Genomic DNA, 12,357 nt, shown 5'->3' with positions numbered 1-12,357 from the left:
ATAGTTATTCTAATCAATATCACGATTATTTCAAACCTTTTGCCTCGATTACGATTAACGGACCTAGCTCTCTCTGACGGCTTGTGCTGTGATGGATTGTGAGCTTGTAGATCGGCTATTTTCACAATTTCTGCACACACCATTGTACCACAAAGTATAATGCAGGCTTAGGGGCTTAATTGGGCGCAGTCACACCGAACTGGAACTTTACCTATGAGTGTAGATTCTGCAAATGCATTACAATGGAATTACAATGCATTACAATGCATTACAATGAATTACAATGCATTACAATGCATTACAATGGAATTACAATGCATTACAATGGAATTACAATGCATTACAATGCATTACAATGCATTACAATGGAATTACAATGCATTACAATGGAATTACAATGCATTACAATGCATTACAATGCATTACAATGAATTACAATGCATTACAATGAATTACAATGCATTACAATGGAATCTGAGCAGTTTGTTGCCATTTGTGGATTTCGTAAAAAACAACAAAGCTCCATTCCCATTGAAAAGCATTGGCAGAATCCAAAATAGGTAGAATTAATCTTCGGTTAATCAGACTAATCACATTAAATGATCGGTTCTAAATATGGGTTCTGATATGTTTTCGCTAAATTGTCCGGCTTTTGTAGAAAGGAATCATTCTCAGTAGGGATGCACGATTACATTGGTAGCATAATCAGAATAGGCCATATCGGCCATAAAAATGCCGTATCGGAACGTCCTCAAAATAATACAGATTATTTAATCGGTTTTCACCAGTAAAAATGTAAAATATCATCAATGTTCAATATAAATCAAAAGTGTCTATACCTCTAGTCTAGAACAAAAGCCACATTTTTCTACATTTAATTTGTGTACTCTTCTCATTTAGTAGTCATTCTGTTGTGAAAACAGACACAGGGAAAAGAGTATAGGCTATTTATTGATTGATTGAATACTTTTATTAACAGGCTTTGGGCCAAGCCCCTATAGGGCCTAGACTTGTTTCCATTGTGGTCCTCTGTATAATATCGGAATCGCTCAGAATCTGTATCACAATTTAGAATTTACAATTTAGGCATTTAGCAGACGCTCTTAATCCAGAGCGACTTACATTTAAGCAAGAACAAAAGCATGGTAATACATCACATAAAAGCATTTATCATGAAACATGCGTAAGCTAAGAAGGTAACAGTGGAATATCTATATGATGAAACTATACATACACTATACATAATAAACTATACATATTCACTACTATGCTATACATATGTACTATGGCGTGCTATGACTATATACAATACAATTATAGTGCTGTCTACATAACATGCTATAAGTCTGTGTCAAATGCTATCTAAGCCAACAGAAATGCTATCTAAGGGGTTAGGGTATCGGCAGATATGACCCTGCAAATAATGGGAGGTCATGATTTCATACTCAGTGGTGCATAGTAACTCATTACACTATTACCCCTAATTCTCAGTGGTGCATATTAGTAACTAATTACACTATTACCCCTAATTCTCAGTGGTGGATAGTAACTAATTACACTTGTAGCGTCGGCAAAGTGTTGGTGTTTTTTTAAGAAGCTGCGCACTAGTGTCATTTCCATCCACCAGCTGGAAAAAACCCAGAAGAGAGGCCTGCTCTAGGCCGACTGGGGTGGTTCTAGCATCTAAACCCAGAAGAGAGGCCTGCTCTAGGCCGACTAGGGTGGTTCTAGCATCTAAACCCAGAAGAGAGGCCTGCTCTAGGCCGACTGGGGTGGTTCTAGCATCTAAACCCAGAAGAGAGGCCTGCTCTAGGCCGACTGGGGTGGTTCTAGCATCTAAACCCAGAAGAGAGGCCTGCTCTAGGCCGACTAGGGTGGTTCTAGCATCTAAACCCAGAAGAGCGGCCTGCTCCAGGCCGACTAGGGTGGTTCTAGCATCTAAACCCAGAAGAGAGGCCTGCTCCAGGCCGACTGGGGTGGTTCTAGCATCTAAACCCAGAAGAGAGGCCTGCTCTAGGCCGACTAGGGTGGTTCTAGCATCTAAACCCAGAAGAGAGGCCTGCTCCAGGCCGACTGGGGTGGTTCTAGCATCTAAACCCAGAAGAGAGGCCTGCTCTAGGCCGACTGGGGTGGTTCTAGCATCTAAACCCAGAAGAGAGGCCTGCTCTAGGCCGACTGGGGTGGTTCTACCATCTAAACCCAGAAGAGCGGCCTGCTCCAGGCCGACTGGGGTGGTTCTAGCATCTAAACCCAGAAGAGAGGCCTGCTCCAGGCCGACTAGGGTGGTTCTACCATCTAAACCCAGAAGAGAGGCCTGCTCCAGGCCGACTAGGGTGGTTCTAGCATCTAAACCCAGAAGAGAGGCCTGCTCCAGGCCGACTGGGGTGGTTCTAGCATCTAAACCCAGAAGAGAGGCCTGCTCTAGGCCGACTAGGGTGGTTCTAGCATCTAAACCCAGAAGAGAGGCCTGCTCTAGGCCGACTAGGGTGGTTCTAGCATCTAAACCCAGAAGAGAGGCCTGCTCCAGGCCGACTGGGGTGGTTCTAGCATCTAAGGTGTGACTGTCTGTATCTAAATGAATGAGAGAGGAGAGCAGTCTCAATATCAGTCAGAATAATGCAGAACAATTTGCAACTAATTTCATGGGATTGCTGTGATCGGTTTATATAATTAATTACACCTTTCATGACATGAAATGCAGCTCTTTGTGCTTTACAGAGCAATAGAGAAAAAAAGAAAAGCAAAGGCGTAAAACATTAAAGTTATAGCAGTAATGCAATACAGTGAGCACATGAATAACAATAAGGAGTTTAAAAGCTCAAATAAAAGCAAGAGTGTGTTAAAGAAGGTCTTGAGCTGTGCTTAAAAAATGCCTGTCGAAGGTATAGTGGGAGTTTGTTCCACGCCGTTTTTAGGCACATGGAGCAGGCAAGCAGTGGAGGACCTGAGGGAGAGGGAGGGGGTTTGGGACATATCCTAGGCAGGCATGTACTGTAGGTACAGTATAGGACGGTACCAGAGTCTCACATATACCAGCGAGACCATCCAGAGCTTTATATACGAGTAAAATAATTTTAATAATACAATTTTAATGATAACATTTTCTTCCGTCTTGTATTACCTCCAGGGTTTCCCTGGTGAACCAGGACCATGTGGCATCCAAGGCAGGCCTGGGGAGAAGGTTGGTAGTACAGATCTTTACACATACTGTACATCCACACCGTTGAGAAGCCCACTAAACCCTCTCCTGCTGTTGAGAAGCCCACTGAACCCTCTCCTCCTGTTGAGAAGCACACTGAACCCTCTCCTCCTGTTGAGAAGCACACTAAACCCTCTCCTCCTGTTGAGAAGCACACTGAACCCTCTCCTCCTGTTGAGAAGCCCACTAAACCCTCTCCTCCTGTTGAGAAGCCCACTAAACCCTCTCCTCCTGTTGAGAAGCACACTAAACCCTCTCCTCCTGTTGAGAAGCACACTAAACCCTCTCCTCCTGTTGAGAAGCACACTAAACCCTCTCCTCCTGTTGAGAAGCCCACTAAACCCTCTCCTCCTGTTGAGAAGCCCACTAAACCCTCTCCTCCTGTTGAGAAGCCCACTGAACCCTCTCCTCCTGTTGAGAAGCACACTAAACCCTCTCCTCCTGTTGAGAAGCCCACTGAACCCTCTCCTCCTGTTGAGAAGCCCACTAAACCCTCTCCTCCTGTTGAGAAGCCCACTGAACCCTCTCCTCCTGTTGAGAAGCCCACTGAACCCTCTCCTCCTGTTGAGAAGCACACTAAACCCTCTCCTCCTGTTGAGAAGCACACTAAACCCTCTCCTCCTGTTGAGAAGCCCACTAAACCCTCTCCTCCTGTTGAGAAGCACACTAAACCCTCTCCTCCTGTTGAGAAGCCCACTAAACCCTCTCCTCCTGTTGAGAAGCACACTAAACCCTCTCCTCCTGTTGAGAAGCACACTAAACCCTCTCCTCCTGTTGAGAAGCACACTAAACCCTCTCCTCCTGTTGAGAAGCACACTGAACCCTCTCCTCCTGTTGAGAAGCACACTAAACCCTCTCCTCCTGTTGAGAAGCCCACTAAACCCTCTCCTCCTGTTGAGAAGCCCACTAAACCCTCTCCTCCTGTTGAGAAGCACACTAAACCCTCTCCTCCTGTTGAGAAGCACACTAAACCCTCTCCTCCTGTTGAGAAGCACACTAAACCCTCTCCTCCTGTTGAGAAGCACACTAAACCCTCTCCTCCTGTTGAGAAGCCCACTAAACCCTCTCCTCCTGTTGAGAAGCACACTAAACCCTCTCCTCCTGTTGAGAAGCACACTAAACCCTCTCCTCCTGTTGAGAAGCCCTAAACCCTCTCCTCCCCACCCCACCCCCCCCCCCCCCCATTTTCCCTCACTGTATATTGTATCTTTTCCCTTTTTTGCTTCCCATATGATGAATTCCTGTTCTGTACTTTAGCTACATAGAAATGTCTATTTGTATGTCTCTAAATGTTTGTATGTCTTTAAATGTTTTGATGAATTGAACAATGTGGACCCTGTTGTAAACAAGTGTAATGCTTAATTGGGTCGTCCACTCACAGTTGACAGTCTTTGTATTGAGTTTGTGCTTAAAATGTACTGTAAATTCTACAAACTGTTAATAAATATTTCAATCAATCAAAAAAATCCTGTTGAGAAGCACACTGCTCTCTAGACTCTGGCCCTCACGCTGAGCTGCAATTACAGCTTTGATGACGTTGCCATCTAGTGGCTTGAACGGCAATCTGCGTTTAACCCATTAACACCCGGAACACATCTAGATGTGCGCTACGAGCTTGTAGAGCTGCTATTCTCGAGATTTAAAAGAAAGTGTGAATAGGCCTACAGTATATATAATTCTTTCATATATATCCTTTCACAGCGAACGTTTTAACTCAAATCTTTGCTCCCCGAAACAAACCAAATTTCCAGATGGGCATCCGGCGGCCAAATACATTTGGGGTCCTTGACATGGAAAAGGTTTAAGCTCCACTGATATAGAAAATAGAAACATAGGTTTTTCAGAAAACCGTTGTAGGATTTAGAAGACATTTGTATAGAATCCAGTCCTCAGGTCTTAATGGGTAATCGCACTCTAGTCTCAGCTAAGAACGAACTCTTCCATTTTAATGTTTACATAAAGCTTGTTTATTCTCTGCAGGGTTCCAAAGGGGAACAGGGACAAAGTGGACCCGACGGCCTTCCAGTAAGAACAAACGCATGTCATGGAGAACATTTTCACATGCTTTCATCATGGCCTCCATGTTATGGAGAACATTTCCACATGCTTTCATCATGGCTTCCATGTTATGGAGAACATTTCCACATGCTTTCATCATGGCCTCCATGTTATGGAGAACATTTCCACATGCTTTCATCATGGCCTCCCTGAAGAATATAGAGAAGTTTGATTTACCTTTTTCCAAATTGGTCCAAATAATACATAAATGTATTTATTTTTATTATTTCTCTCGCTACATAAATGCACCATTTGCCATTTATTTAACTAGAACGGCGCTCGTTGGGGGGTGATCAGGTGGGGGGTGATCAGGTGGGGGGTGATCAGGTGGGGGGTGATCAGGTGGGGGGTGATCAGGTGGGGGGTGAACAGTGCTCGTTGGGTGATCAGGTGTTTATTTAACTAGAACAGCGCTCGTTGGGGGGTGATCAGGTGAACAGCGCTCGTTGGGGGGTGATCAGGTGAACAGCGCTCGTTGGGGGGTGATCAGGTGAACAGCGCTCGTTGGGGGGTGATCAGGTGAACAGCGCTCGTTGGGGGGTGATCAGAACAGTGCTCGTTGGGGGGTGATCAGAACAGTGCTCGTTGGGGGGTGATCAGGTGAACAGCGCTCGTTGGGGGGTGATCAGGTGAACAGCGCTCGTTGGGGGGTGATCAGGTGAACAGCGCTCGTTGGGGGGTGATCAGAACAGTGCTCGTTGGGGGGTGATCAGAACAGTGCTCGTTGGGGGGTGATCAGGTGAACAGCGCTCGTTGGGGGGTGATCAGGTGAACAGCGCTCGTTGGGGGGTGATCAGAACAGTGCTCGTTGGGGGGTGATCAGAACAGTGCTCGTTGGGGGGTGATCAGGTGAACAGCGCTCGTTGGGGGGTGATCAGGTGAACAGCGCTCGTTGGGGGGTGATCAGGTGAACAGCGCTCGTTGGGGCGTGATCATGGGAAAAGCGCTCGTTGGGGGGTGATCAGGTGAACAGCGCTCGTTGGGGGGTGATCAGGTGAACAGCGCTCGTTGGGGGGTGATCAGGTGAACAGCGCTCGTTGGGGGGTGATCAGGTGAACAGCGCTCGTTGGGGCGTGATCATGGGAAAAGCGCTCGTTGGGGGGTGATCAGGTGAACAGCGCTCGTTGGGGGGTGATCAGGTGAACAGTGCTCGTTGGGGGTGATCAGGTGAACAGCGCTCGTTGGGGGGTGATCAGGTGAACAGCGCTCGTTGGGGGGTGATCAGGTGAACAGCGCTCGTTGGGGGGTGATCAGGTGAACAGCGCTCGTTGGGGGGTGATCAGAACAGTGCTCGTTGGGGGGTGATCAGAACAGCGCTCGTTGGGGGGTGATCAGGTGAACATCGCTCGTTGGGGGGTGATCAGAACAGCGCTCGTTGGGGGGTGATCAGAACAGCGCTCGTTGGGGGGTGATCAGAACAGTGCTCGTTGGGGGGTGATCAGGTGAACAGTGCTCGTTGGGGGGTGATCAGAACAGCGCTCGTTGGGGGGTGATCAGGTGAACAGCGCTCGTTGGGGGGTGATCAGAACAGCGCTCGTTGGGGGGTGATCAGGTGAACAGCGCTCGTTGGGGGGTGATCAGAACAGCGCTCGTTGGGGGGTGATCAGAACAGCGCTCGTTGGGGGGTGATCAGGTGAACAGCGCTCGTTGGGGGGTGATCAGAACAGCGCTCGTTGGGGGGGTGATCAGAACAGCGCTCGTTGGGGGGTGATCAGGTGAACAGCGCTCGTTGGGGGGTGATCAGGTGAACAGCGCTCGTTGGGGGGTGATCAGGTGCACAGCGCTCGTTGGGGGGTGATCAGGTGAACAGTGCTCGTTGGGGGGTGATCAGGTGAACAGTGCTCGTTGGGGGGTGATCAGGTGAACAGCGCTCGTTGGGGGGTGATCAGAACAGCGCTCGTTGGGGGGTGATCAGGTGAACAGCGCTCGTTGGGGGGTGATCAGGTGAACAGCGCTCGTTGGGGGGTGATCAGGTGAACAGCGCTCGTTGGGGGGTGATCAGGTGAACAGCGCTCGTTGGGGGGTGATCAGGTGAACAGTGCTCGTTGAGGGGGGGGGGGGTGATCAGGTGTGATCAATTGACCCTTTGTCAAGTCCCGCCCGTGGTTGTGCCCCTCTTCGCACCCATTGGTTGCCGTTTCGTAGTTGGACAAAAATCCCCTCTCTCCATCCACGACCATTGAAATAACATGTTTTTCAGTTGCTTCATATTATTGATATTCTATACACTCAATTGTTATTTGTCAGTAAAAAGGAACAAAACAGGTGCAGCATGGTGACTGGGCATATCATGTTTGTTTTTAGTTTTTTCCAAAGATTATGTTTTAGCAAATTCAACATAAACAAAGTGGAACCAGGGCGGAACAAGGCAGAAAGGGACCAATCAGAAGGCTGACAAAGGGTGAATTGGCTAATAAAGCGTAAGGTTGCGCATCATTGTGATGTCGGAACATCATTGTGATGTCAGAACATCATTGTGATGTCGGAACAGCATTGTGATGTCGGAACATCATTGTGATGTCAGAACATCATTGTGATGTCAGAACATCATTGTGATGTCAGAACATCATTGTGATGTCAGTACAGGCCAGCTCCATACATCCATAAACACACACACGTACAGAGACTTGGGGCATTTATAGATGGATAGAAGAAGAGCGCCGAAGTCCTGACGTCACTCGCTCATCCTCTGGTTCCAAGGGTTTGTGGAGGTTTTTCTCTATGGAGAATCACATCATCTTAGAATCGCCTCGTATAAGAATTGTGGTCCAAAAATAAACAAGCTGTCTCGGCGATATTGATATTATCGTTTAGGACAGTCAGTCATATTTGATAATGTCTGTTTCTAGCGAAGATTTAACTAATTCTGCAGCAGTAACATTAGTTTTCTCTCAGTCGGTTGATTCTTCATATCCATAAGTGAAACGGCCGGGATGATTTGTTTATTTTCAAACACAGTTCTTATGAGGTGATCTAAAATCCCCCTATGGAGATTATAATGCAAATAATAAAGTACACAAACCTGTGGACTTATCGCCCTCTAGCGATATTGACATCAGACTTCGGTGATCTATTCATTGTATTTTTGAGAGGTGCTAGCCCCTCCTATATTCATCTATAGTGTAGATTCACACACATTAAATGCCATTGACAATGAATGGAGAATTTACGTCATATGTAGCCCATCACACCGGCTATTTTCGTCCTACACAAAGATTACATTTGTATGATAAGAGCGACTCTCTTATACACGGTAACACCTCTGTGGCATAAGGTTGTATATGTGATGTATCTCATTCTCTGCAGAATTGTGGAATACAAATTTTATTATAGAAGAAAAAGAAAAAGCATTATTGTGAAAGTAAATTACTCACATGCACACATGGATAATGGTGTCCGTCAGCTTAAACGGTGAACAGAATATTCATACATTTACGGTCTGTCAGTATTATTACAATGATTACATCACAAACTAGATCCACCAGGGCAGGTCAGGTTGTGGCCTCATGGTGGCGCTATAATAGGCCAATGTGAAAAGGGTGCCATTTCTTCTTACGCCTTGGATGGCAATTGGATGATTTGAGGCATTTGGTTCCAAAAATATGTTTTGCAAAAATCTACCTGTTGGTGGCGCTATGACAGGCCAATCTGAAAAGGGTGGGATATATTCCTCAGCCTAGTAGGACTGTCTGTGAAAGATTTCACGTAAATTGCACACTGCTAAATATGGGCCAATCCTGCAAACTTTGAAAGCCAATGTTAGACAATTCGGATGGAATATGAAATATCGGACAGATCTGTCTTGAACACATGACTATTGAGATAGTGTGTAACGATTTGCGGGATTTTTTGACAGAATCTGGAAGAGTAAGAGATTAGCTGTACACGGATGGACGGACACACACACACACACACGAACGGGGTGCAAAACATATTCTCTCCCCATGCCTTCGGCCTGGTGGAGACAACAACGTATATATTTTGTGTGTAGAGGGGGGTGATTCCACACTTTTTTTTTTTTTTTTTTTTTTTTTGCGGCTTACGCCTTTTATTCGTTTTTGAAGGGACAGACAGTAGGCTGACAGGAAACGGGAGAGAGATGGGGGAAGACATGCAGTAAAGGCCGTGTCGGGCTCGGGAGTCGAACCCGCGGCACACTGCGACTGGATTACCAGTCGGGTGCCCAGACGGTTACGCCACCGCCTGGGCCGATTCCACACCTTTTAAAAAGCATACAGTATATTATTTTATTTTGATTTGTTTTCATAAAAAATGTTCTCTCTATATGCGTTAAACATCAGTTTGTTCTCCCAGGGTCCGCTTGGCCAAAGAGGCGTCCAGGGGCCTCAGGGCTCTCCAGGGCCACAGGTACGGTACCTCCTCACCACAGATGGTGATCATTTCATCCATAATTATTATCATATATTATATTGGTAGGTATGCCACTGCCTGCTGACTAAATGTTTTACAGGAATGATGCGTAGCTTGTGGATTTAGTTCTGGCAGATATACTCGAGGGGCTCATTCAGTGCTATGCACCACTTGGGCGGGGTATATAAGCTCACCCAAGGCTGCAACCGCCACCCCAGCACCACCGGTGGGCTTTGCTATTTCTGTTCCCCATGGGGGGGGTTGTTGTTGTATATATATCTCCCTGCTCTTAATGGTTAATGATGAAAATGTAGCAGAGCCTAACGCCAATTCTCATTCTATAATAATATTTGTTCAATCTATTTGTGAGTTATCTGACAGAACGTCCATTGAAAATAATTGACTCACAACAAAAGGGATACCTTTCAACATCCATCAATGATTCACTGAGTCATTCCGTCTCTATTATTGTTGGTCATCCTCTTCATTAACCGATTAAAACCGAGAAAGAATCTTATGTCATTTTAGATTTGTTTGGCCATTCAAAAATAGCAGATTTACAAGTTCATAGCGCAATATGACAATATTTGTGCAAATATTTGAATTTCAGAATATGTATATCTTTATATCTGGGGGTCACTGGAACAAAATATTTTGAGATGGGGGGGGGGGGGGGGGGGGGGGCAAATATACTGTATATACGGTAATATATCATGTAAAAATGTTTTAGCACCACTGATATATAAACACATTTTATTTGTATATATACACCGGTAATTGTTTTTAGAAAACTGTTGTAATGTGGTCGTAATTCCTCCCATTCGTCTTTTGGTTGCTGCCTGCTGAACTCTATGAATGTGTGTTTGACCAGGGAGACTCTGGATATGACGGACAGAAGGGGCCACAAGGACCAGTTGTGAGTATGCAATATAATATCCGATAAAGTCAATAAATACCAACGTCATATACTGTATTATTCACTGCATTGTTGTCCCATAATGTACTACCATACAGTAAGACTGACTGCCTGGCAGTGGTGTAAAGTAACTAAGGACATTTACTCATTTGAAAATGTGACACATTTGAATTCCGGATTTTAACTTGTAACAGAGTATTTCGATCTACTGTACATTGCATTATTGATACTTTTACAAAAATATGGAGTGCCGTCATTTTTTTATTTTTGAGCCCCTCCTATATACAGGTTTAATGTTTGTCTTTAGTTCAATGTTTGTTTTAAAAACGCCATTGAGAATGAAGGGAAAATGTATGTCGTTTATTGTCTTATTGTCTCTTTATTGTTAATGGCATTTAAAGTTTGTGTTGGCACCGTTTGTTACATCACCATTACATCACCTAATCAACATGAGTTAGACCTTAATATAGCGCCCCTCACTTCACATGGCCCCACGGGTGTGATTTTTGTGTTTATGAGGTGACAGTACTTCATTAGACCCCTTGGTGCGGTTGTTATGTTAGTTTATGAGGTGAAAGTACTTCATTAGACCCCTTGGTGCGGTTGTTATGTGCAATGATGTCTTCCCTTTGTATTTAGGGTTTCTTCCTGGAGGCTGAAACCTTGACAGTCAAACGTGCCAATGAAAAAAACTATAGTTTTCATATTGTGATATAGTGACATCACAATATCATCCCCTCCCCTAACCCCTCCCCCTTTATCATACAACAACAGCTGTGGGTGCGGCTTCAGTTCAGGTGGATCACCACCCATCACCACCCACCAGGCAAAGCAGGCATACTTACTGAACTGGTGGGCGTGTCCACATAAAAACTACATTTTAACAAAAAATACTGTACACTTTTCTGAAAAAGGAAAAAAATCTTCCTCTTTATATAATAATAATACCTGATGATCATGTTTTAGGGTGGAATTGTTTTTACGGCACTCCATCTTTAAGTAAAACAATTGAGTAATTCTTCCACCACTGACTGCCCCGTGGTAAGAAGAGACGAGGAGAAACGCTGTAGCGTAACCACTTTGACCTTTTTTACTTTGTAATGCATCGAATAGCGGAAATAGCAGATCAGCAGACTCGCAAACATGCCAAATGTTCAGTTACTATTACATGGCCAGAAGAGGGTTTCCAGCCTGATTTGCTACGTTCCGTGATTTGTTTTTGCTATGCTTGAGTGACAAAACGGAATGCATGCTGGAAACCAGGCTATAGAGTAGAGATGCTATAGTGTTCATGTGGTGAAACCAGGCTATAGAGTAGGGATGCTATAGTGTTCATGTGATGAAACCAGGCTATAGAGTAGGGATGCTATAGTGTTCATGTGGTGAAACCAGGCTATAGAGTAGAGATGCTATAGTGTTCATGTGGTGAAACCAGGCTATAGAGTAGAGATGCTATAGTGTTCATGTGATGAAACCAGGCTATAGAGTAGGGATGCTATAGTGTTCATGTGGTGAAACCAGGCTATAGAGTAGAGATGCTATAGTGTTCATGTGGTGAAACCAGGCTATAGAGTAGGGATGCTATAGTGTTCATGTGGTGAAACCAGGCTATAGAGTAGAGATGCTATAGTGTTCATGTGGTGAAACCAGGCTAGTATAGAGTAGGGATGCTATAGTGTTCATGTGGTGAAACCAGGCTATAGAGTAGAGATGCTATAGTGTTCATGTGATGAAACCAGGCTATAGAGTAGGGATGCTATAGTGTTCATGTGGTGAAACCAGGCTATAGAGTAGGGATGCTATAGTGTTCATG

The 12,357-nt window shown here is 45.1% G+C and overlaps 1 protein-coding gene across 1 annotated transcript in view; it reads left to right on the top strand.

Moving 5' to 3' along the window:
- The window catches only part of LOC310871918 (uncharacterized protein), a gene marked incomplete at its 3' end in the record, with an annotated part of 39,760 nt that overhangs the window by 7,260 nt on the left and 20,143 nt on the right, over positions 1-12,357 (top strand). The window contains exons 6-9 of the mRNA XM_083783556.1: positions 3,128-3,181; positions 5,180-5,224; positions 9,572-9,625; positions 10,500-10,544. Of these exons, the coding sequence (XP_083639682.1) occupies positions 3,128-3,181; positions 5,180-5,224; positions 9,572-9,625; positions 10,500-10,544 (198 nt within the window). The remainder of the gene's footprint in view (positions 1-3,127; positions 3,182-5,179; positions 5,225-9,571; positions 9,626-10,499; positions 10,545-12,357) is intronic.

The sequence above is a fragment of the Protomyctophum parallelum genome (genome assembly GCF_964188405.1).
Source record: "Protomyctophum parallelum genome assembly, chromosome: 15".
In the NCBI taxonomy this organism is placed as follows: Eukaryota; Metazoa; Chordata; class Actinopteri; order Myctophiformes; family Myctophidae; genus Protomyctophum; species Protomyctophum parallelum.
The sequence above is the reverse complement of the archived record's forward strand: the minus strand, read 5'-3'. Positions and strand labels throughout refer to the sequence as shown.